Source organism: Thamnophis sirtalis, unplaced genomic scaffold (assembly GCF_051295495.1).
Source record: "Thamnophis sirtalis isolate CommonGarterSnake01/CBP01778 unplaced genomic scaffold, rThaSir2_p1.2 scaffold_7, whole genome shotgun sequence".
In the NCBI taxonomy this organism is placed as follows: Eukaryota; Metazoa; Chordata; class Lepidosauria; order Squamata; family Natricidae; genus Thamnophis; species Thamnophis sirtalis.
This window is the reverse complement of record NW_028261387.1, coordinates 83,695,936-83,721,678: the sequence shown is the minus strand read 5'-3', so window position 1 is coordinate 83,721,678 and position 25,743 is coordinate 83,695,936. Positions and strand designations below refer to the sequence as shown.

Sequence of the window (25,743 nt, the reverse complement as noted above, 5' to 3'; positions counted from 1 at the left end):
GTCATCAGATACAAGAAATCTGAATGATGCAAAGAGCTGGATGAAAGGAAGAAAACAAGGTGTAACAACTACACAGGCAGCATTGCAATTATTCCATGATCAAATGGATAAGAATCCAAGGCAGTTTAAAAAAAAAAAGTTGGCAACTGGTGTTGCTAAATCACAGCAAAACGAGATGCAAAGTACAACTTTTAAATTCTTCAGTACAGAATGCTTAAAAATAAAAAAAGGATCGAACACCAAGGGCCCCAAACAGCTCAGCAATTTTAAGTTACAGTTAAAAGATAAGATTTTTTAAAATCAGGAAAATTATCTTTTCCAGCAGAACCACCTACAATGTTAAAAGAAACAAGAAATATAGACGCAGAGCAACATTTGCTCTGAACAGGATTCCAAATTCTCCTGAGATCTCACAGCTGAGAACAAATATGATTTTATTTAAAGGTAAGTTCCTCATGCTGCCATTAGTTCAAATTAAACTGTGTGTGAATGTACCATTGCCCTTTTCCATTCGCGCTCTGAAAAATAAGATGAAATATGTAACTGCTGCTGTATATTATTAACAGATTCAGTTTGGGAAGGAAGATTCAGAAAGAGGGATCAGAGAAACCCTCCTTCAGTTCAATAGTGGGAAGAGGTGGAAATAATCAAAGCACATTCTTGATTATTTAAAACTTTTAAAAAATAATCTTAAAACAGTAATACTCTCTGTGGTTCGAGTACTATTGATAACGCCAGCCACCACTTTTGGAATAATAGAATGAAATAGAAATCTTTTTTTTTATTTCTGTGAACCCATACTAATATTAACTCTGGAGGGGAAGATGGTAAAGAGCAAATATTGTATCTTTAAGGCATTTTTTTTAAAAAAAATCTCCAACTTCATAGTTTTGGGAATGATGTCCACATCATACTTTGGACAGTTTACCCTAAAATTAACCATAGGTTAAGTCATGTTAGAAAGCACATTATTATTCCTGTTTAGTAAAAGCACTTTCCGAAATGTTTAAATCATTTTTAAAAATGTTTCTAGCATTCCAATAGCCTGGATAAACAAAATGCCTGATTTGGTAGCTTTTCTCAGAAATTCTGGCATTTCTGCACATTTCTGATTTTTTACAAATCACTGCCTTCCATATTCACTGAATATGTAAAACAGGAGTTTTCTGTATGAACATTGCACAGACTTTGCACCATTAGATCCCATACATTCATCCAACAGATAGCTTTCAAGAGCAGAGGCTCAACCATTCCTGCCAGGAACAAAAACGGGAGAAACACAACACACAAAAATTTGTCGCTACCTCTCAGACAAACACAGAGAGAAAGGAAAGCATCACCAGCACATCGCCTAGCGAAATTTCACAGCAATAAGGACAATGATAAGGATAATAACTATGACAAACAAAATTAAAATGATGAGCATCTTCCGATTCTTCTTTTGATAATGCTCGGCCTGCAGATACAGAAAAGAGGACTTTAACACAGATTCTTCACCGGAGATAGCAGAAAATAAATTACTCTAAATAAGGAATAATAATGAGCAGAGAGCCACAGTAATGACCTGGGAGAAACTAAGCAGAGATGATGACTACAATATGCACAAAAATGTGCTTTTAACTTGGAAAAGACAGAAAAAAATAAAGAATTGCCTTCATTTCCTATATAAGAGGGAGAGAAGCGAAAAAAGTCCCGTGATGGCGAACCTGTGGCAGGGGTGCCAGAGGTGGCATGCAGAGCTTTCTCTGCTGGCATGCATGCTGTTGACCCAGGTCAGATCTCCGTGGTGTTTCTTTCGTGAGCTGCTGTTTCCCTGCAAACGACGAAACAGACGCTCACGAAAGAAAAAGATCTTACCTCTTGCCATGCTGCCAGGGTTGGGATGCCCTGCCTCCCACCAGACAGCTGGTCTTTGGGTCTCTGCTGCGCATCCGCGGTTCCACCACAAATGCGCGAACGACAAAAGCGCGCCTGACTAAACCGCGGTGACAAAACCGTGCCGACGAATGAGCGCTGAAGCGCGCCGACAACAGCGCGCCGACAACAGCGCGCTGTAACCCTAACCCTAAACCTTACCTTAAATCGCGCTTCTGTCGGCGCGCTTTTGTCGGTGCGCTGTTGTCGGTGCGCTTTTGACATCGCGGTTTTAGCCCCGCGGTTTTGTCGGCGCGCTTTTGACGTTCGCGCATTTGTCGGGTCACGCGTATCCCTGCACATGTGCACCTTTCAGTTTGGGCACTCGGTGTCTAAAAGGTTCGCCATCACTGCTTTAGGCTTTTGAGGTTATGTTACTATAGTTTCTATCAGTAAATATTCTATCTAATCAAACTGGTGAAGTCAGGTTTTCTGGTATGGCCTGCCTGAAAGTCTTTTTAAAAAAGCCTGCTAGCATTTTCTCTTCACTCCTCTTATATCCCAAGGAGTAAGGACAGAAGCAGTTTGAGTTTATTTCTAATGTTTCCCGTCGTTTTCTGAACATTTCCTCTTTTGTTCTTCTTGTTGTTTTCTGGATTTTGTTTTGTGGACACTAGATTATCATTTTCGTTTATTTTCCATTAGGTAAACTGTCATAGGAAGTTTGGTACAGAGCAGATTCTAAATACATCAGTGATGTTTCCCTTTCTGGCATAAAGTACACGTGGCGTAAGTCTTAATAACTGTTTTATACCTCACAAATAAGAGAAGGAATTATCTTAATACTCATAGAACTCAACTCAAAGGTGAACTCAACCTTTACACCTAAGACTATTTTACGGTTCTGTGGATAAAAAGAAATGGGTAGATTACCCATGTGCCAACTGCAAAGAATTTTGTGGGAGAACTGCACAGAGGAATAATCAGGAAAGCGTAATCACATTCCCATACAATCATTAAATGCTAGATATTAAGATATCTAGGATAGGAGCCATTTGTCTAATTTCCTTAATTTTAGTTAGCTGCCATCAGTGTCCTTTTAACTTCTAAAACTTTTAGAACTTTTAAGTTCCAAAAATAGAACTTCTATTGTTCTAAAACAATAGGTATGGAAAGAGAAAATGTTATGTCTCATATGTCTGGAATTGTACTAACAAGCTCCTCAACAGTATGAAATAGTGGCATTCAGAATAAGACCTCAAAAAAACATTCTCTGCTTACTTTATGTAGTTGTTTCAATCCTTCATCTGTTTTTATGCATGATTGTTCAACATTGTAGTCAATCCTATCCAGTACGGTACCCTGGAGAAAAAATATGCATCAGTTCTGTAGGCTGCAGTGCTGGTCTGTGATCAAAATGAAGGTTGATTGATGGAAATGCAATACATATTAAGATAGGCTCAAATTATAGGATGTTTTCTATTAATATAAATTGGTTGGCTAATGCTGGAAAACCAGCATATGATGGTAAACCAGCATATGAAAGTCAAACATGTATAAAAATAAGTGGAATATTTGGTGAACCCTTCCTCTTCACCTCTAACAATGTGTGTGTGTCTGTGCATGTATATTTACACACACACTCTCTCCTATATAGAAATATTTTAATATTCTATATTTCAGTATAGAAACAGATTGAGGAATCAAAGGTAGATATCTTTCTTCTGGTATGTACACATACAATATGACTAACAAACACAATTATGCCCAAAATTTCTGTTGCTAAGTGAGATAGTTGTTAAGTATTTTTTGTTCTATGTCACAACCTTTCTGATGATCCAAATAACTCCCTCCCATCTAGGATCTATATGTCTGTCTGTCTGTCTGTCTGTCTATCATCTATCTATCTATCTATCTATCTATCTATCTATCTATCTATCTATCTATCTATCTATCTATCTATCTATCTATATCATGTATCTATCTATCTATCTATCTATCAATCATCTATCTATCTATCTATCTATCTATCTATCTATCTATCTATCTATCATCTATCTATCTATCTATCTATCTATCTATCTATCATCTATCTATCTATCTATCTATCTATCTATCTATCTATCTATCTATCTATCTAATTTATTGGTCACCCATCTTATCACAAGGCAACTCTGGGCAGTTGTCAATATTTAAAAAGATAAAATTGTACAAAACCCAAATAATATAAAAAGATAAATACTTAACCCTAACCAAAAGATGGGGAGAGAGGGAATAGGACCAGCAGGGTGGGTGGTGGGAGTTGGGATCTGCTATTAGTCTGCCAGTGTGAAACTCCCCCTATGGGAACCCTAAGCCACCTGGCAAAGTCAGATCTTTTAAGGTCTTGCTGAAGGTCAGGAGAGTTAGAGCCGACCTCAGTCCAAGTGGCAAGATGTTCCAGGGGCCAGGTGCAATGGCAGAGAAGGCTTTTCTCCGGGACCCCCATCAGCCAGAGTACCTGGGCAAAGGGGCCTGCAGGATGCCTCTTCGGCTGGCAATCAAAGTGGGATGAAGTGGTCCTGCAAGTAGCCTGGATCCACGTCATGAAGGACATTCAAGGTGATTAGCAACACCTGGAACTGCACCTGGAAGCAAACCAGCAGCCAGTGCAGCTCATGGAACAATGGTGTTACATGGGCCATTCTTGGGGCCCCAAAAACTGTCCACCCTGCTGCACTCTGTGCTTGCTATAGCCTCTAAATGCATAGGGCTTCCATCAGTATGCTTTGCAAGTGTATTCACAGAGTTGGTACAAAGGTACAGACAAGAGTCCTCTGGGATTGGGCGGCCTATAAATTTACTAAATAAATAAATAAAAGATACTTTGCAAAACGCAGGATTTCTGACAATCCTGTTTGAATCATTCCTAATCAAGCAAACAGAAATATAAAGTAAAATGATTAATTTTAATTAGGTTAGAGCTGTTTTAGAATCACCCTCAATTGGTAAGCCAAAGTAAAATGATTAGCTCTAATAGACTGTTTTTTTCCAATGATGCTACTTCAAAATGATTAGGTCCGATCCACCTGTTTTTTTAAATTATGTTTACATCCCGCTTTTCTTCAGGTGAACTCCAGGAAGACATATCATGTTCTAAATCAAGATCTTATAAGATGCTAATAGCATTGATACCAAAGAACCACTTACCTGTTCAACTATCATTGCTCCTAAATCCCTGAAAATTTCATTAAGATCAGTAATGGACTGTATAATTTGTCGAATTTCTCGTTCCCGCTCTTCCACCAACGTAGTGTTTTGTTCCACTAATACTAACTGGTCATCTGTAAAACCCTTACAAAAAGAAAACAAAAATGTCAGACTAAATATTGTACCATTCAAAATGCATTAAAAAACCCCAAAAGGTTTTCATACCAAACAGCTTCCCATTCAACTATAATATCCTCCTGTATTTTCCCCCTCTGCAGTCTCTTTAATCTCTCTCTTAAAAGTTCTCTTTTAAAAAGATAAGCACAATAATTGTGGCATAACTCTGAGCCCAGCTGCCCCCTTTGAGAGTTTCAATGAATCAGTTTATAACCAAGCATCTACAAAATCCAGCAGTAACCCAATTTTTCCTAGCAACTAGCAGATATCCTAGAGACCAATTTTTTTATCAGCAGGTAGTCAGCCTTAAGCCAGAGGATAATATGGGACTCTCAGCTTAATTCTAAAGTCCTCCTGCAAGAGAGATTTATCATTTCCCTTGCAGGCTGCTGGGCAATCAGAAAGAGAGAAAAAAAATATCAGAAAGGAAATGAGAGAGAGAGAGAGAGAGAGAGGGAGGGAGGGAGGGAGGGAGGGAGGGAGGGAGAGAGAGCGAGAGCGAGAGAGAGAGAGAGAGAGAAAGGGGGTGGGTGGGTGTGGCAGTACTTTGGCATGCCAGCAAATAGCATGTAGTTTTCAAAAGTTTGTCTCTTTTGAGAAATTTGCATCTTAATACAAAAGAGACTCGCTCAACTTTAATCGATGCATGCAATCATTACTTTCAAGTTCTTCATAGCAGGCAAATGAACACCAGACGCTTTGTATTTTTTACATAAAAATAATCCAGTTGACAATGTGGTACCTACCCTGTCGTACAGTGTCATATCCTCCCCATCATCCATGAGAGAGACCGAGGTGTCAAAGAAATGTTTGGATCTTTCTTCTCGATTTTTCATGCCTACAAGAACAAGAAGATTATTGTCACTAAGAATTCTCAGCCACAGTGGGAAGGTGCCCTGTTCTAAAAGGTCGCAAATGGTCCATGGCTTACGTTTGAGATAGTCAGACTGCCCGTGTCTAAAGCTTGTGGAGAGGTCCTGCAGAGACTGAGCTAAGGAACACACAACGTTCTTCAGAAGCCGGCATTCTTGGCCCGTACAGCTTCGCGACTTGCTGTGCAAACCCTGGACTGCTCTGTGACACCTGTGAAATAGCTGGGGGAAGAGAGAGAGACAGAGAGAGAGAGAAGACAAAATCATTTTTATAGAGAAACAGGAGCAAGCATTCCTGGTTCAGTTAACAACTGTTCTGACCGAGGCTTCCCAAGACCATGAAGCAAACTCCTTGTCCCGACAAAAAAACCCTTTTATTAATTTACTGTGAATTCTGTTCATTCACATCCAGCAAACTCTTTCAAGGGAGGATTTACAGTCACAGACCTTATCTGGCTTGGAGAAATGCCAGGTCGATATCTGCAAAACCTGGCAAGGAGTCTCAGAGAGTCACAAACCAATTAAGCGAACTAATTGTCTCCTGCAAACTCCACTCCCCTTTCGCTCCTCTTTTATTTCCTCTGGGAAGGGCCATTCATCATCCACCTGTGGCCTTACTCCCAAGTCGACCCCTGTTCTTTAGCTGCTCCCTTCGTCTGGCAACTCTGTGCATGTGCACAAGGGGAACAGGCTCCACCTGTTCGTCTGCCTCACTGATGTATGATTCTTAAGGCAGCTGATAATTGGCATACAGCTCTGGCCCCCTCTCTGCCTCTGACACAGAGCCTTCATCAGAGCCTTCCCCAGACTCCAGGACTGGCCCATGTTCCTCCCCAACCTCCTCACTGTCCGAATCTACTGCCAGCTCTGCTGGCCCCTGGTGGACCACAACAACAAATGCCTAAGAAACTCTTTATTTAAACTGAAGTAAAGCTATCCTCTAGAGCTGTAGCTACATTCAACTATGTCTTAAAAGCTTATTGAATTGAATCTCACAGTAATTTCTTGTACTGAGTTTCTGGCGATTTACACTGTGCGGAGAATAACTGTAGCCAACAGAAGGGGAGAATATATGTATCTCAGAGTTGAGAATATACATATAGCTTATCGCAGTAACTGAAGCTACTGGTAATATTTATTTCCTCGATAAAGAGCAAAAGGAGCTGTTGACCTTTATGAAAAAAGAAACCAAAAACGAAATCCAGACTGAGGTATAATAAGGAGCCTACGTACAGTTAGTCAGGCTCTTTTGAAAGTTTCAAAATAGTGCAGGAAGCAGATTCCATTCAACAATCTTGTCCTCAAAGGGAAGAATGGAGAGTGGATGACAATTGTCCAGAATCACTGAGTCCACCAATGGTCTCTTGAAGAGCTGGTATACCAATACCTCTTTCAAAACCCGGGAAACAACTTCAAAGTTAAAGATCAAATCCCAGGAAGATCTGACCAATCAGGAGGGATCTGTATCTAGCAAACAGGTAGCTGAAGAATTCTGTCCATTTCCTCCTGTGCCACAGTCTCAATCTTGCCCCAGATAACTCTGCAAGACTCCACTTCAGTTATATTGAAAGGACCTGCCCACTGGATTTCAACTGGGAGGAGATCTGAGGGACTTTATCTGCCAGGAAGATACTGTAGCAAAACTAATCTTCATAAGGGTTCAATAGAAGTTGTTAGGTCTTATCCCCCACCCCCACCCCCCCAGTAGAACATGAGCCATCTTGAATCAGTGGGGGAATCACACCAGCAAGCCAAAAAAGCAACAAGAAAGTGATTTGATCAGGGCAACTGGATGGATGGTAATCAGGAGTGGGATTGAAAAGTTTTAGCAACTGATTGTCTGCTCGATTGCTGGGTGGGTGTGGCCATCGGGGTCGTGACCTCCGGAAACTTCCGGTAGGCCTGTTTTTTGCCCTCCCAGAGCCTCCACGTAGGCCCTACACTTACCTGGCATGATGAATGAGCCGTGTGGAGACTCCTGGGATGGGCAGGGCCAGCTGGTCCTTGCAACAGATGCAAATTAGCATCTGGTTCACCTGAACTGGGGCGAACTGGCTGAATCCCACCCCTTATATCCTCTAAAATCAGATCATGCCACATTTGCCCCAAGTAAAAAAATGCAGGTGTAAATGTGCAACCCTCCAATTTGTGCTGGGCTGTCAATGGCCTGGAATTAGTCCAGGGTTGCTTTGGAGTGACGAACTTCGTGGCTTGAGAAATCCCAGACTCCTTGTCACATGGTGGGAAACTGAAATCCTTAAGGACAAGTGACCCAGGGATCTCCAACACCAGCCCAAACAAAAGAGTCCAAGAAATCAGGTAGATTTAGTGTTAGAGGGTTTCTAACCAAATTCTATTATCTTTGCTGGCAGAGAGCATTTGAATTTTTTCTAGGAAGATCTTATTTTCAGGGAAACAGGGTATTTAACTTACCCATATGTGCAGTTGCAACAGCTGAACAATGAAATCTATACTATAAAATCTTAAGTACTGTTTTATTAAAATCAGGTGTCCATTGTTTAAAATGGTAACAATATTTTTTTTTCTATTACCATCAATCTACACAAATGCGTTTTGGTTGGAATTCTTAACTGCAGATGTTTAACATCTTTGCATTTTTCTTCTTAAAATTATTTTAAGTATTCATATATCAGTATAATATTGCCATTTTTAATTTTTTGTTTGTTTAAGAAATCAATTGACTTCTGACGGCTGGATTTTTCCCTTTATCCAAAGGGACATTCGGGCAACTTACTCACATATCTGCACTTGGTAAAACCCAATTCTATTTTGAAAAGAGAAGCGCGGTGGCACCTGTGTGATTTCTTGAGTGGTTATTTCTATTGCATGCTCTTCCTCGCTGCTATCATCCAAAGTTGGTCTGTTTAAATGCTTGTCATGCAGACTGGCAAGTTCTTTCATCTTCTGTTTTATTCTGGATATTTCATATTGAATCTTAAAACAAAATTTGAAAAAAAGAAGGGCAACATTAGAAACTTAAGTGAAGAAAGCATTCCAGACAATAGTAATTTTTTTTAAAAAAACCCACTTGGTTATATTTTTAAAAATACATATTGGCTTTTTATAGAAAAATGCTATTCAATTTCAGCCATATACACACAAGTGTGTGTGTGTGGGGGGGGGGGGGAAGCCAGCATATTTTGAGTTCAGATCACTTCCGAAACGGTTGGTCTTTCACCGTCTTGACCAAGAAACTGAATTCCGTCAAAACTAGACTGATGAAATACAGATTGTTCTCAACTTACAACTATTCAGCCACGCGAGCGATTGTGGGTGCACCTCGCTTCACCCACATAACACCTATCCTCCGTGAGCTGCACTGGCTACCTGTCGATCTCCGGATACGCTTCAAGTTGCTACTTGTCACTCATAAAGCCCTCCATGGTAGTGGATCTGGGTACTTGAGAGACCGCCTACTGCCAATTACCTCCACACGACCCATTAGATCTCACCGATTGGGCCTCCTCCGGGTTCCATCTGCGGGTCAATGCCGACTGGCGACCATGCGGAGGAGGGCCTTCTCGGTGGCAGCTCCGACCCTATGGAACGATCTCCCCATGGAGATTCGCACCCTCACCACTCTCCAGACCTTCCGCACAGCCATTAGAATCTGGCTATCCCGACTTCCGGGGAGTGGCCTGTCGCCGGTCGGCAGCTTAACAGAGCTGCCCCCAGAATTCAGGATCGTTATCTACTCAATATCAAGAAGATAACTCTTTTTTCAGACAAGAAAAAAGCAGTGAGGAATCTCAGCTGGTAAGAATCTTCTTTGAAGTTCACAGTTTGTTTCTTTGTGAGCTGTGGACGGAGGGGGAGGGTCAACCCAAAGCTGAGTCATTCAACTCCGACCTGAACTTCGCAGCTGTTATTCACAGCACGAGACAGGATCCCCTCCCCCTCAGGACAATCTTTAGAAAAGAGACTATTAAAAATCAATACGAGCAAAGACCAACTTGTGAACTTTTAAACCTCTCCCTATCTGAAATACCAGCTTCAATGTTATAAAAACCTCTTTTGCTTAATTGTCTTCAAAATGGCGTTTACAGCTTCTGCATCTGTTATCTCCGGCTTCCTGCTACAGAAGTAAAGAAATAATCTCTTATAATTTAATTAGAGCTACTCCCTTAAAGCTTTCAAGACTCTTTGTTGATTCAGACACATTCCAAACATTCTAAACGGACTTTCTCTTTTGAAATCCTCCGTAAAACCCCTTGGAAAAAAAAAAAAGAAAAAAAAAAGAAGGGAAAAAAGGGGGGGGGAGGAATTTCTTTTTCTCCACATAGCACAGTGGATTAGTAATTTAGAATAAATAATTAAAACCAAAATATAATGGCATCCAAATCAACCTCTGTTAAATTACCTCCGAAAACGTCTCCCATACCTGGCACAAAGTTGCAGCCCCCACCATCTATGCCCCCTAGTGGAGATGTACTAACAAAAGAATTTTTTCTGGAAATGTTCAAAGAATCCAGAGAACAGAACTTAGAAATGTTTAAAGAATTCAGAGAACAGAATCTAGAAATGATTAAAGATTTCAAAGATGAAATAAGGAATGAGATGGAAGTTCTATATGACAAATTTGATACCAGGGTCACTAAAATGAATGATAATATGATGGGAATTGTAAATGTGATAACAGAATATATTTCTGGAATGGAAGATAATTTAGAAACTCTCAATGAAGCTAAAACTAACCTGATATCCAAAACTGAAGTGGTGGAACAAAAAATTGATAATGCTGAAAAACAAATTATTATGATACAGTATAAGCAGATGGAGCTTGCATTAAGAGTGAGGGGGCTGCGTGAAGAAAAGCAGGAGAACTTAAAGCAAATGTTTTCTGAAGCTTTTGACCGTCTGGTGGGAAAACCGGGATCCAATTTTGATTGGCAGATTGACAGGATTTTTCGTGTTAACTCATGGGCGGCAAAACAAAGGCAACTTCCCCGAGACGTGGTAATATACTTTGTTACAAGAGAATCTAGAAATATGATACTACAAGAGTCCTATAATACTAAGCTTCAAATTGGTGGACAGGACCTGATTGTTCTGAAAGAAATACCGCCTCAGATGCTAAGAGCCAGAAGAGATTATGCTTTTCTGGTGGAAGAGCTCAGAAGGCGCCAGATACAGTACAGATGGGATGCCCCATTCGGTATTATAGTTACAATGGACAAACAAAGATATCGTCTCAGCTCTGTATGGAAAGCTCGCGATTTCTATCATAAGATCCTGAAGATGGGATACCCTGAACCTTCGGGATATGGTGAAAAACCACGAGACGAACAAGATAAACAGCAAACCACACAACCATCAGATAAAATGTATCATCTCCCTCTTCCGGAAGGGCAAGGAGTCAAGGAAAAAAGATCCAACCGCAAGACCACCAGACAAACGGATAAACAAGCTACTATGCAACAATCTCAACAATCATTGGCCACTGACCAAGGAGCTACTGCAACAAGCTCAGAAGCTGTGGGAGGAGCCAAACCAAAGGTGAGACAGGCCTTGCGGGAGGGCTCTAAAAAAGCTTCAGGCAACCAAAAATGACAACTAAGATTTTGACATGGAATGTTAACGGATTGAACTCTCCACAGAAAAGAAAGAAAATATTTCATTATCTTAAACAGTTTAAGAATGACATAATTTGCTTGCAAGAAACTCATATCAAATCAACCGATCAAAAATATTTGTTTAACCCCAAACTGGGCCAACATTTTGCGACCTCAGCCATGGAAAAGAAAAATGGCATAGTAATATATTTAAGAAAAGACATTAAAGCTGAGCTAATTGAAGCAGATCCCTTTGGAAGATATATTGCATTAGATTTAATCTTAGAAGGGAAAAAGACGTTACTTTTGGGAATTTATGCTCCTAATCAACAACAAGATGGATTTTATAGAAATCTCCATGCTAAATTAGTACAGTGGGATTTTGAGTCTTGTATATTAATGGGTGACTGGAATGGCATGATCGACACCAAAAGAGATAAGAAGACAGCTCGCCCGAACACCAAATTTCGAGCTAAGTTACCCAAACCCTTTTTTGACATGCTGGACGACTTTGAATTGCGAGACGCTTGGCGTGAGAGGCATGCAGAAGAATATGACTTTACCTTTTTTTCCAATAGACACCAATCTCTTTCAAGGATTGATTTTATACTAATTACAAATGATTTACTTTGTAGGGTGAAGAAGACAAAGATTATGGCGAGAGTTCTTTCAGACCATAATCCAGTCTGGATGGAATTGGGAAGGGTAGCCCAGGCAAGAAGGTCCTGGAGGTTGAATGAAAACCTATTTAGATATGAAAAGTATGTTAATGATTGTAAAAAATTGCTATCGGAATATTTTGTCTTCAATATGAACAAGGGTACATCTTTGGAATATGTATGGGATGCAAGCAAAGCGTATATGAGAGGACTATTAATGAATATAAATAAAATACATAGATACAAACAAGGGCAAAAACGAAAAGAATTGGAAGAGGAAATTAAAGGGAAAGAGTCAGAATTAACATTGAATCCAGGAGATACAAAGATTAGGGAAACAATTGCTATATTAAAATCTCAGTTTGATATGCTGATCTCTGACCAGGTAGCTACTAGTTTATTATATGCTAAACATAATACTTTCTGCAATGCAAATAAACCCGGTAGGTGGTTGGCTTATCAGATTAGAAAAAAAAGGAAAGCTCGAAATGTATCCAAATTGTGTCACAGAGGGAAGGAAGTGTTTCAACAGGAAGAGATTCAAAAGGTATTTCGGGAATTTTTTACAGAGTTGTATAAAGGGGATAAAATTAAGGACGGAGATATAGACAAATACCTAGATAAAGAGAAAATCCCCCTAGTCAGAGAAGAACATAGGCATAAGCTGAACCAACCTATAACCTCTGGGGAAATTTTGCAGGCAATTAAACAATTAAAGTTAGGGAAAGCACCAGGCACAGATGGTTTAACAGCTGTTTATTATAAATATCTACAGTTAGAAATGGTAGAACCCCTCAGAGAACTATTCAATAAAATTCAATCGGGAGGGAAAGTGCCTCCCTCGTGGAAGACTGCGTTCATATCGTTGATACCCAAAGAAGATCAAGACCTTACCCAACCAAAAAATTACAGACCTATTTCATTACTTAATGTAGATTATAAAATTTTTACTAAAATATTAGCAAATAGGCTAATGGGGGTAACTCAGCAACTGATACATACCGATCAAACTGGTTTTATACAGGGCAGACAGATGAAGGATAACGTTAGATTAATTATCAATGCTTTAGAATACCTGGGAAAGAACAATCAAATCCCGGCCGCATTCATATTTTTGGATGCGGAGAAAGCCTTTGATCGAGTTAATTGGCAATTCCTGCTGAAGACATTGCAAAAAATGCAGATAGGAGATGGCTTTTTACGGTCAATTGGTGCAATATATCAGCAGCAAACAGCCCAGATCATTGTCAATGGAAGTCTGACAGACTCCTTTCAAATTGAAAAAGGTACAAGACAGGGCTGTCCTCTGTCCCCATTATTGTTTATTATAACTTTGGAAATACTGTTGAATAAGATACGGGGCCTGGGCGGTCTAAAAGGGATCAAAATTAGACAGCAAGAATATAAAGTTCGTGCATTTGCGGATGATCTGGTTATAATATTGGAACAACCGCAGGAATCTAGTAGGGTATTATTGAATACGATCAATCAATATGGTCAAGTCTCGGGATTTAAAATAAATCTAGGAAAAACCAAAATAATAGCTATAAATATGACTATCAAACAGAAGGAAGAACTGGGGGCGACGCTAAGATGTGAGGTAGTTAAAAAAGTTAAATATCTTGGAGTTAATATCTCAATCTCAAATGGGAAATTATACAAGTATAATTATGAATCACTTTGGCATAGTACACAGTTGGAGTTGAAAAGGTGGGAAAAACTGCATTTGTCCTTGCTGGGTAGAATAGCGGCAGTAAAAATGAACATTTTACCAAAAATTTTATTTCTTTTTCAAATGTTACCAATACTTAAAAGAGATGCGAATCTTTTAGAATGGCAGAAGGGTATCAACAAATTTGTGTGGGCAGGAAAGAAGCCGAGGGTAAAGATGAAAATAATGCAAGATGCACGTGAAAGAGGAGGATTGAAATTACCTAACTTAAAATTATACTATGACGCAGTGGCATTATCTGCAATTAGTGATTGGATTCATCTAACTAATGACAGAATTTTGAATATCGAGGGATATGATTTGTTATATGGTTGGCATGCTTACCTGTTATTTAACAAAAAAACGGATAAGAAATTTAAAAATCACATCTTAAGAAATGCTTTATTGCGGGTTTGGAAGAAATATCAACATAAACTAAATGATAAAGTGCCCATGTGGGCAATTCCTAGACATGCAATTGAAAATATGAATGTAGAACAAAAACACGATAGAACCACCTATAGACAACTTCTTATCTCAGAAAGAGGGGTGATGGAACTAAAATCTTTAGAGGTACTTAAAGAAGAGAAGGTAGTTCAAACGTGGTTTCAGTATGGTCAACTACAAGCTAGGTGGAAAACAGATCAAAAAACTGGCTTTGTAAAAGTTGAGGATAATTTGTTTAAACAAATAAGAGATCAAAGCTCAATGCATATAAAGAGGATATATAATGTATTAGTACAGATGGATTCTGAAACGGAACTGATTAAGGATTGTATGATAAAATGGGCTCAGAATGTCGAGGAACCAATAATGCTTGAAACATGGGAAAGAATCTGGGTAAGAAATGTGAAATTTACACAAGCACAAAACTTGAGAGAAAATTTTTATAAGATGTTTTATAGATGGCACCTAGATCCTAAAAAGCTTGCCTCTATGTATCCAAATGTTCAACCTAAATGTTGGAGATGTGGTTCTTGTGATGCTACATATTTTCATATATGGTGGACATGTCGTAATGTTAAGGCATTTTGGATAAAAATATGGTGGATCCTGCAAAACATCTTTAAAAGAAGGATAAAATTTACCCCCCAGCTGTTTTTACTGGGTATATGCATTGATTTTACAGTAGCAGAGACTAATTTGATCCTGTATTTAATAACGGCAGCAAGACTCTTGGTGGCGCAGTATTGGAAGAAGAAAGATTTACCCACAATTCAAGAATGGACTTTGAAAGTTATGAACTTAGCCGAAATGGCCAAAATCTCAGCATATCTCAAAGAACATTCAAACGAGAGATACAAAAGAGACTGGAAAAAGTGGATTGATTACATAAAAAGTAAATATGGGACTAAAAAACTCCAGATAGCTTATGCTTAGTATCAGTAATAATTTAAATTGTTTAAAATTTGGGTAACAGTAAGAAGCTGAGTTCAATGTAGAGATATTTCAGACTGTGATTGTTCAAAAATTATACCAAGTATGGTCTTTGGGAAGTCGGGGGGAGGGAAGGGAGGTGGGGATTTAGGGGGAGGGGGGAGGGGGGAAATACAATATGTGTTAAATTCCATGATTGTATTTGTATACTGTGGCTTTTCAATGTTAGTGCGAAAATAGTACAAACCGAATATACTGGAAGGTAATAGATACCGAAGGAAAGAGTCGAGTGAAAGAAGAAGGAGGGTGGAGAGGGTGAGAGAGAGGAGGAGGAGAAGGGAGGGAGGGAATGGAGAGGGAGTGATAGGGTTAGAAAGAAGGGGAGGGGAAGTAGGCGTAGAGGGGTGTGTGAGAAGGAAGAATGAAAGTTGGAGGGGGTTGAAAGAGGGTGTATGGCAGGCCAAGGTGGTATACTGGGTTTGTATTGTAGAGGGCATTTTCTATATAAGTGAGGGCCGTGTTTATTATTCAATGTTATATGCCCTGATCAAGCACAGTGAATATGTGATTGTATAGAATGAAAACATAATAAAATATACATAAAAAAAAAAAAAAAAAAAAGAATCTGGCTATCCCGCCAGGCCTGGGGCTAAGATTGCACCCTCCCGAATGGTATGAATGTTGTGTTTTCTTTTAATTATATGTTGTTGTTTATGCAAAAGTCTGTTTCCCCTTTTCCCTTTCGGATGTGAGCCGCCCTGAGTCCCCCCAGGGAAAAGGGCGGCATACAAATAAACTTCTGAATCTGAATCTATTCATTTAGTGACTATTTGAAGTTACAATGGTTGTCAACCCTGAAGTTGGCCTGACTAAGGCCATTTTGAGACTTCAGAGCTGTCACACCAGGGAAGAGGGAGGGGGAGGAGGAAATAGAGATAGTTGGGGTGTTGTAGCCAACAAAATGCTTTCTCATGGGAACCAAGGATATTCCTGCAGGTGCTCGGAAGGAGGGAATTGGAGACACCTAGCAACTGGACAGCATCCTGATTGGACCATGTGACTCATTGTTTTGAGAAAGTGACAAACTTTCACTTTTAATCAGGTGAAAACCACGGGATATATTCCGAATCGGTTTTCACCAGCTGGCGCCAATATGACATATCCAATAAATCTAGTCTTTGAGGAACATGCCTGCCTCAGAATTTTGTTTGCTATGGGTATGTTACTTGGAACCCTGACATTGGCACTAAAAAAAGTTACTTATCACCATTTTGCACACTTAATTATCATTGCAGCATCCCCACGGTCACACGATCAAAATTCGGACGCCTGGCAACTGGCATTTATTTATGATGGCTGCAGTGTCCCAGGAGCATTTGATCACCTTTTGTGACCATCTGACACAGGCAAAATCCATGAGCAAACCAGATTCATTTAATAACCATGTTACTAACTTAACAACTGCAGGGATTCACTTAACAACTCTACCAAGAAAGGTCATATAAGGGGGGGGGGGAATATAACGTCAACAAGATATAATCCAGCTATTTCCTTAGGCATCTTATTTCCTTCAACCTTATGAATTTCCCCTTCCAGCTAATGCTAGTAACTTGAACCTTTGCAAATCAAATAGTTTCCCCTGTCAAAACTCTCCTCCTTTACAAATTGGAGAATACCATATATTCCCATATTAGGCCCCCATCCCCCTCTCTCTTAAAACTTAAAATATTGAAATAGATTGTAAAGAATTGTACAAATTGCAAAAAGCAAATTTACATTTGTCTATTTCATGGAGTTGGTTAGGTAGGTATTCCTATTAAATGTTTTTAGACCTGTAACTCTAAACACCACTTTTTAATTTTACATTCTTCCCTGAACATCGGAAGATTAAAAATTAAGTAAACAAAATATTGCCAGTTTTTACTACTGCTTTCCCAGAATTTATGCATATGTGGTTACATTCTTTATATACTTACTTCTTCTATACCATCAATCCACTTGGGAGACAACCTCTTAGATACACAGATTGCTGCTTCAGGATCTAAACTGATACCCGATACCAGTGCCATGCGATCATCTGCAAGCTGGAGAAAAATAGAAGAAAGGTGTTTTGTCTGTTGTGAATCAAAATGACACAGCTTCCAGATTCAGAAGAAAATAACTTGAACATTTAGGACTCAAAGCTCATGGTCTTCTGATTCTTTGCAACTCTTTGAGATTTCTTGGACACTAAACAAGGTTCTCTGGTGTGACAGCTGGTTATTTATTTATTTATATCCCACCTTTTTTATTTTGACACATAACTCAAGGCAAACAAACATATCCAATGCAGCTTCCTCCACCTATTTTCTCCCCCAACAACTCCGTGTGGTGGGTGTGGCTGAGAGAGAGAGAGTGACTGGCCCAAGGTCACCCAACTGGCTTAGGGGGCTAAGGAAAGACTAGAATTCACAGCCTCCCAGTTTCTAGTCTGGTGCTTTTACCACTAGACCAGTGATGGAGAACCTTTTTGGCACCGAGTGCCCAAAGCGCATGTGCGCACGTGCATACCCAAAATGCAACACACATATACTGCCCCCATCCCTCCTGTCCATGAGCGGGAGAGACCCGAAGACCAGCTGGCCGGTGGGGGGTGCGCACACATGCGCAGCGAAGCTGAGCTGGGGCAACAATGCACGTGCTCACAGAAAGGGCTCTGTATGCCACCTGTTGCCCGTGTGCCATAGATTCGCCAGCACTGCACTAGACCAAACTGACACTGTAACTGTAATGAGAGACAAATGAGAGACCATTGTTACATTACTCCATTTTAATTTAAATTTGCAAAGGAGAGCTGAATGTATTTCTTGAGATAAACATGTAAGACCATTATAAGAACCCACAAACTTGGCCAACATGCTTGCAAACAAACACACATCTAGGGTTATCTCTTCAGAACTCTGCAAAATACAGGGGTTTTATGGCAGAAAATCACATACAAGCTGATGTCCAAAGTTCTCTCAGGTTTAAGCCATTGGCTTAAGGCAAAGGCTGTGGCTCTGTACATAACACCTAAAATATTTCAATTTATGACTCATTCATACCGTTCGACAAACAAATTCCCAGGACAAGCTTCATTTCAAACACACTGTATATAAATGCAGTGTTTTATTTAAAACAGAAGCCAAGTTTGAAAAAAGTAAATCTAGTTAGGCTAGAAAAGCAGATGCACAATGAAAAAGAAGGGCTTGAAGAATTTAGGTCAAATGGAAAGAAGGCTCTCACTGCAATTTGATAAAGCAAAATTTAGTTCTGGACCCCTTCAAGAAGTTATAAAGAAAAGAAATTAGGTAGTATGAAATTATTTCAGCTTTTGTTATTTTCTATATTACTTTCCAAATATACATGTGCTTTTTATGCAGTTGAAGTAAAATTAATGCATGATAAATGATTTTGGGCCAAGCTGGTAACTATTAAAAGAACAACTTTATTTTACTATTTTCTTTTCAAAGACCAAAGAACATTTTATGTCCCAGGTAAGCTGTCTATCCATTTTCAACACATCAAAAAGATCTTTGAAGGTAGGTATAAACACCTCCATCCTGGTTTAAACCAAGATTGAGTTTGGAGCAAACTCCATATTTGATATAACATTCTTAGCCTTTGGAATGATGGGGTTTTAAAAAGCGCACTTCTAGTAGACTGGGTTTACGCATTGGACTAAGCCAAATTTGTGGTTTGGCAAAGCATGTTGAAAGAATCCAGCCAGTATAATTAGCAAACCGTTATGTTTCAGCACGTTGGGCAAAACCATCCTAATATAATTTATTTAACAAGTCATGGTTTAATAAATAACAACTTAGTTGGATGTGCAGAGTAAGTCACAGAGAGTGAATGAAACCGAAACCCAAAGAGCACAGTGGGAAAAAAACAGGACAGAGGGAGTTGGTTTGGGGGATCCATTCCAAATTAATCTATCGATCTGAGAATTTAGCTAAACTTGGATCCCGGTCTACATTGGCACTGTTCTTCCACTTAACATCCAGGCAAGTAGCTGCTGGCTGTCTTTCACAATAGGACCCATGAAAGGGTATTGTTTCTTCAGGAAGCTATATAAAAATCTACGGTTGGCTTTATAATTAAAGGAAGTGCTAGGCTTGATATATTAAAATTATTTATAGTTTACAACCTCTTTTGTTCAGATCTTGTTAGCTCCTGGTTTGAGAAAATGTTACACTTAAAGGAATTCTTAAAGCAACCCACCATATTAGACAGGGTGGCTCATCTGCAGTGCCAGCTCCGTTTTTAAAACTGGCCCTCGTGTCTTCCTACATTTAAGCTTAAAAACCTACCTGCACAATCAAACTCTACATTTCTTTCATTTCCAAGTAAACATGCCAGTTAAGACATTTTGGTATTCTTAGGTTTTTAGTCCTTTCTAGAAAAAGGAGATGGCAATTATGCTGAAGCTAAAGCTAATAAAATGTGTTTCTATACATCCAGAGCTTTAAAAGCAAATGTAAAAGGGAAATTTTGTGGGGCCCACATTACTAGCCGCCAGGGCTGCATGCGATCTGTGGGCCATAGATTGGATACACCTGGTTTAAACAGTAATATTTTAAATCCTGGTCAATATCCATGCATATTACAGTAAGCGAGAGAATGAAGTAAACCAGAGACAAAATCCAGATGACTATTTGCAAGTCAGTCTTCTGGTTTCTCTTTGGAAAACCCCTAGGAGGAATAACCCTAAGTTAAATGCAATAGTTGCCTTGCCAGAACAAGGCAACTTTGAATGATATTTTATAGATTAGACAAACAGCACAATACCTCATCCAGCTCCTGAGATGGTTTGGTGATCACATCAGCCCATCCATATAGAGACAGCAAAAAATTTTAAGAGAGGGAAACAAAAAGAACAGGACAGAGCACAGGGTACAGTCAGTTGAAGGAATGCAAGTATTTTATTGATCAACATTGGCAGATTATCACAGAAAACAAAACAGTCTTTTAAAGCAGTATCAGTTTTCAAGTGGATTTCACATTCGGCCTGCTGCATATTGTATTTTTCCTTTCAATATATTTCTAACCATGTTCTTGATCTGTAAAGAAATGCACGTTTTAGGAGCTTTACATTACAAACTTTTTAAAACGTTCGTTAAGGAAATAAAAAGAAAACCAAGGCACAAACAGTATAAATTGCTTAATATGATAGTGGATCCAGAACTTTCTACTTAACCTAGCCATTAAAAGAAATCCTAGTTTAGAGGATCTGATTCCAACTTAATTCAGTTACACGACACCTGAAAATAATACAACTATATATTTACCAAATTGATATGCTGCCCATCATGTCAAAGCGATTCTACGGTGGCTTAAAGATAAATGTAAAGGTTCCCCTTGCACATATGTGCTAGTCGTTCCCAACTCTAGGGGGCAGTGCTAATCTCCGTTTCAAAACCAAAGAGCCAGCGTTGTCCAAAGATGTCTCCTTGGTTATGTGGCCGGTATGACTAGACACTGAAAGGGCACGGAACACTGTTACCTTCCCACCAAAGGTGGTTCCTATTTTTCTACTTGCATTTTACATGCTTTCGAACTGCTGGGTTGGCAGAAGCTGGGACAAGTAACAAGAGCTCACTCTTATGCGGCGCTAGGGATTTGAACCGCCGCAACCTTTCTGATCAACAGGCTCAGCGTCTTAGCCACTGAGTCCCTTTACGGTGGCTTACAAATATTCAATTAAAATGCACCATAAACATTAAAACAATAAATAGGGGATCTTAAATTTAAGATTTAAACTATATAACCATAAAATATTTAAAAAGAATCAATTGGCTTACGTACGTATGACATTTTAATAAAACAGGAAAAAAGTCAAAGATTACATGCAGATCATTCATTACAGAAAGTCTGTATGGGCAACATTCATTAACCAATCTCTAAATTGGATTAGTTTCAGAATCAAGTGTGGCCAAGTTGAAGCCAAAAGAATTCTCAAGTCAACACTGTTCCTGTTTTTAAGAAGGCGGCGTCACTACACAGAGAATTGCACCAATGGATTTCTCAATTAGCAGGACTGGATGAATTCTTGAGGGCGCTTGCTGTCTAGCCATAACTTCCATCCCTAATTTAGTCTTTATTTTTTTTGCCTTTTAAACAAATGGAGCTCCAGTTATCCTTTCTAGCAGGTCAAAAGAGGAAAAAAAGAAATAAGGCACAATATGTAGAGGTGATGTAACTGGGGAGGGGGGCAACTAGGACAGTTTAAAAAGTAAAAAGAAAGCACATGACAGATATGATTTCTTCATGCAGATGGAAATAGATGTCATACTAAGGACTTCTTATGTAGACTTAATCTGCTCTTCATTAGTGCTGGAACAACTGTTTATTTTAGAGGTGTCCAAACTTGGCAACTTGTGGAGCTGAACTCCCAAAATTCTTCAGCCAGCTAAGCTGGCTGGAGAATTCTGAGAGTTCAACTCCACAAGTCTTAAAGTTGCCAAGTTTGGGGGGCCCTGGTTTATATTGTTGTCCATCCTTCTTTCTATTAAGAGTTTAGATCTTTCCAATAATTTCAGCTACCAAGAATGCTGCTCTATTCTGCAGAGATACCTGTCTGTCTTTCTTTAACACCAATATGCCTGTTGGCTTAAAGTCCTTTTGTTTCAGTGCTGCAAAGGTCTATAAATGTAACCTATCAGGATTATTCAGCTATTTTTTCTAGCAACTCGGTGGCTTCAACTGCCTCCTTTGATCACACCCACAGAACACAGTCCACCTCAAAAGGCAGACTGGCATGCCTTTCACATTAAGCTGATTATTATTTTATAGTCTTCTTTAACTGATTATACTCTTCTCTAGCATTTCAAAACTGCTGAGAACTCCATGGTGACTTTTGTACAGCCTTTTCAGTCATTTCCACTCTATCACTTTGAGGAATAATTCTGGAAATACTACAAGACCAAAATAGCAACGACTATTCTGACTGCACACTGCAGGAATCAGCCTCCCACCCACCCAAGGAGGGAGGGCTGGATAATGGATCTACTTAAAGCTCTCAGATTTTCATACTGCCAGCTAAAAGACAGTCAATTGAAAAATTGATATATATCCTGCCAGTTAACTGCCGGGGAGGAAAATGGTGGGTTATTTTATTAAAATTGCAGTTGTAAACTCAGGCTTGGTGCCATGGGTGCCTCAACTTATGACTGTTGTGAGTTATGATGGAAATTCTGGGCTTCATTAGGGACATAAATGGAGAACCATTTGTATTCAGCTGCTACGGCTTCTATTAGCAGATCCGTTGTATATAAAGGATGAGGAAGAAACATTCCTCTAGAGTTTTCCAAAGTGGTCAATATCAACCTCAAAAGCTGATGGGGGCTGATGTTATTCATAGTAAAGGTAAAAAGAGGTAAAGGTTAAAATAGTATTTATTAAATTTTCAAATATGTTTGGGGGGAATGTCAATAAATCTGAAACTTCATGGAGGGGTCAATGAACTGAAGAATTTGAGGACTCCCTTTTTAGTCTAATTCAAAAACATCAAGATAAATTAGGTAATTTTAGGTAATAACAATCTGTAGCCTGTACCTCTGCTATAAATTACTTTCCTACATCCACTCTCAGGAAAAATGTGGTTCTATCAGCACTATAACAATAGAACCATATGAACTATTGCTAACTTTGCACCATCAACTTTCTGTGTTTAATACTAGATAAAAGCTTTTGGGAAGGTATTCGAAATATATTGTGTTAATACTACTCTGAAACTCCCCATTATGGACTCTACGTAGTTGTGCCCAGCAACCTTAGGGGTTGATAACAAGGTATTCCAACTTTAAAAGAAATCTCCTGATTTCCAACACTTTCTATTTTGATATTGAAACAGGCCATTTTGTACCACCAAGAGGCTTTTTCAAGGGCACTCAATGGGTTAAAAATGGCATGAGAAAGTACAGGGCTACATTCATTTTAACGTCCCCTTTATGTCTACTTGTATCATTATAAAAGGCATTTCAACCATCACAAAATACAGTCTAGGTAGGTCCTCCCAAATATTTCCAATCATAGTGACAAGTATTCACTAGTTTTATTTTTTAGTGCAGCTTTGAGGTTATGGCATAAAATGCTTGTTTTGGGTTTTTTTTTGGGGGGGGGGAACCTGAGTTTTTCTGAGTTTGTTCAAGCGAAAAGAAAAATTGATATCAGATGTCCTTGCCAGGTTGACTGGGAAATCATAAGAAAAAGCAATCAGCCAGGCAAGTCTATTTCAACTCTTACAGTTTCTAAGCTATATCAATATCTGACCACAAGCACTTTCAGTTGATGGGATGAATAAGGATCTATCATTTTGCATTATAAAATAATTATTATACATGCACTATTGATTAGAAAATGGAGAAGAAATAAATATCCCCTCATCCAAAAAACCAACAAGCAAAAAACACCCAACACAACAAAATGAATTAAATATTGTGGAATTTAATTCCCGAGCAATAAAGACATCTATTTCTGGTCCCTTTGTTATTATCCTTAGCTGGTTAAAAACCAAAACTGATTACATCTATACAGAGCATGTTTTTACAACAAATGTATAGAATGATTCACCTTTAGAAAAAAGCCTAGCATTAGCTTTATTATGGAATCGTAGAGTACAATATTAAACCATAAAAAGTGAACTACTGTTCTGCTGGATTGGCTCCCCGTCCCATGTAAATTTAGCAGTCTTCTGATAGGGTGGCAGGGAGGGGGGGGGCAATCTTCTGCTTAAGGACACCCTCTGTTCTCCCAGTAGACGGCCTTCAATATGCTGGCATAACACAGCCATTGATCCCAGTAACATCCATGAATCAGTCCAACCTCCTTTGATCAGACTGAGCCAAACTGGTAGCCCGCACTATGAAAATAAGAGATTTGTTGGATCAGACCCATCTAAATCCAGCATTCCGTGTCACACAACAGTTGACCAGGTGCGCTTATAGTAAGTCCATTCTACCGTGTTTTCCCGAAAATAAGACACTTATTTTCTTTTGACACCCCCCCCCCGAACTAAGCGCCTGGCCTTATTTTCGGGGAGGCCTTATTATTTTTGAGATGCGGTGAGCGTGGTCACCTCATGGCTGCTGCTGTGTTATATTTTCAGGGGAGGGTTTATTTTAGCGCATGCGCTCAAAAGCCCGATTGGGCTTGTTATTCGGGGAGGTCTTATTTTCAGGGAAACAGGGTACTAAGGGCTGCCTAGCAAAAAGGCGGGCAAATATATCTGAAAGAAACCTGTTAGGCCAACCAGATCTCATAGATTGGGAGAAAAGCAGAGTGGATTCAGGAGGGGGGGCAGAGGGAGACACCCAGAAAGAAAGAAAGAAAGACATGCTGGCTATCTTTTAAGGGGGTTGGCACACACAAACAAGCGGTATCATGTGGGATACAGTAGGATGAAGGGAGACTCACCGCAGCAGCCATGCTACGTGAAGTCAGAGGACTGGAGGAGCTGTAACTACTCACTTGCTCGGCCAGCAGCTGCCGGCTTTGGATGGCGTTGTTCCGCAACAACAAGTACGCGTCTGTTAAACGCCGGGTGGCCATGCCTGAAAGTTTCCTACAGGTCCTTCTAGGACCCCCCCCCCCTCCCTGCCCCGCTGAGAGCCTGCAGGAGCCCCGCTCAGGCTTAACCCCAAGGGATCCCCCACCACCACCAGGGCAGCTTCCCGGCGGGACCCGGTTCTTAAAACGGCGCCCGGTATGATGGAACGGCCGCTGCAAAGGGCTTCCCGCGGGGGCTTTCCCTGCAAGGGTTCCCCATGCGGTTCTTCAGTCCCTGCCTGCCCGGAGGCCGAAGCTCCTTCCAAGGAAGCGCCTCCTCCTAAGGGAAAGCGCGCCCCTCCACCCACCCAGACGCCCCCGGGAGCCTCCCCGTGTTAGTCTCCCTGCGAGCAAACGCCGCCCCCCCTCCAAGGGGAGCCCTGCAAGGTTTCCTGCGGGCGGCGCTGCGGCTGCTCTTCTTCCTCCTCCTCCTCCCCGCCGCTGGCAGGGCACGGAAGGGAACCAGCCCTGACTTCCTCCGGTGTGCGCCCTAGCCTTGCTCGCCCGCCCGCCCACCCTGACTGCAATCACGGCCCGGCCCGGCTCGGCTCACTTCCGCCTAGTCCGGCGCTCAAATCCTTCCCCGGCTGGCCCCGAAAGAGGCGTGAAACTAAAAGTTCCGGAGAAGGTAGAAGGTGGAACCGCGGGACAAAGAGGCGCGGCGCTTTGGGGGCTGACCCTCTATCGCTGGCTCCCGTTCGACGCGATAAGGTTCGGTGCTCTTGCGTGCGTGGCCTGAAGAAGCTGGAGTTAAAAGGCGGAGA

General features: G+C 40.2%; 1 protein-coding gene across 3 annotated transcripts; it reads right to left on the bottom strand.

Moving 5' to 3' along the window:
- Positions 1-25,442, bottom strand: STX16 (syntaxin 16). Of its 3 annotated transcripts, XM_087720507.1 has the most exons (9): positions 24,848-25,442; positions 20,222-20,233; positions 17,389-17,496; positions 8,907-9,047; positions 6,152-6,314; positions 5,967-6,058; positions 5,044-5,187; positions 3,136-3,216; positions 1-1,456 (listed from the first exon to the last, which is right to left on the bottom strand). In XM_087720507.1, exons 1-9 carry the CDS (start codon positions 24,980-24,982, stop codon positions 1,352-1,354), a joined length of 981 nt encoding a protein of 326 aa, XP_087576633.1. In that variant the 5' UTR covers positions 24,983-25,442; the 3' UTR covers positions 1-1,351. The 3 variants fall into 3 exon arrangements, with proteins under 3 accessions (XP_087576633.1, XP_087576634.1, XP_087576635.1); XM_087720508.1 differs by lacking the exon at positions 20,222-20,233 and having other exon boundaries at positions 24,848-25,441; XM_087720509.1 differs by lacking the exon at positions 20,222-20,233 and having other exon boundaries at positions 24,902-25,439.
- Between the last annotated feature and the right edge of the window lie 301 nt (positions 25,443-25,743).

What these genes read in the sequence shown, in the direction of transcription:
- STX16 (XM_087720507.1), bottom strand. Translation starts at nt 24,982, where the DNA reads ATGGCCACCCGGCGTTTAACAGACGCGTACTTGTTGTTGCGGAACAAC. An exon ending in GAGCAATGATAGTTGAACAG is followed by an intron (nt 3,217 to 5,043) that starts GTAAGTGGTTCT and finishes TTTTTTCTCCAG; the next exon opens with GGTACCGTACTGGATAGGAT. An exon ending in GATTGAAACAACTACATAAA is followed by an intron (nt 1,457 to 3,135) that starts GTAAGCAGAGAA and finishes CTGTATCTGCAG; the next exon opens with GCCGAGCATTATCAAAAGAA.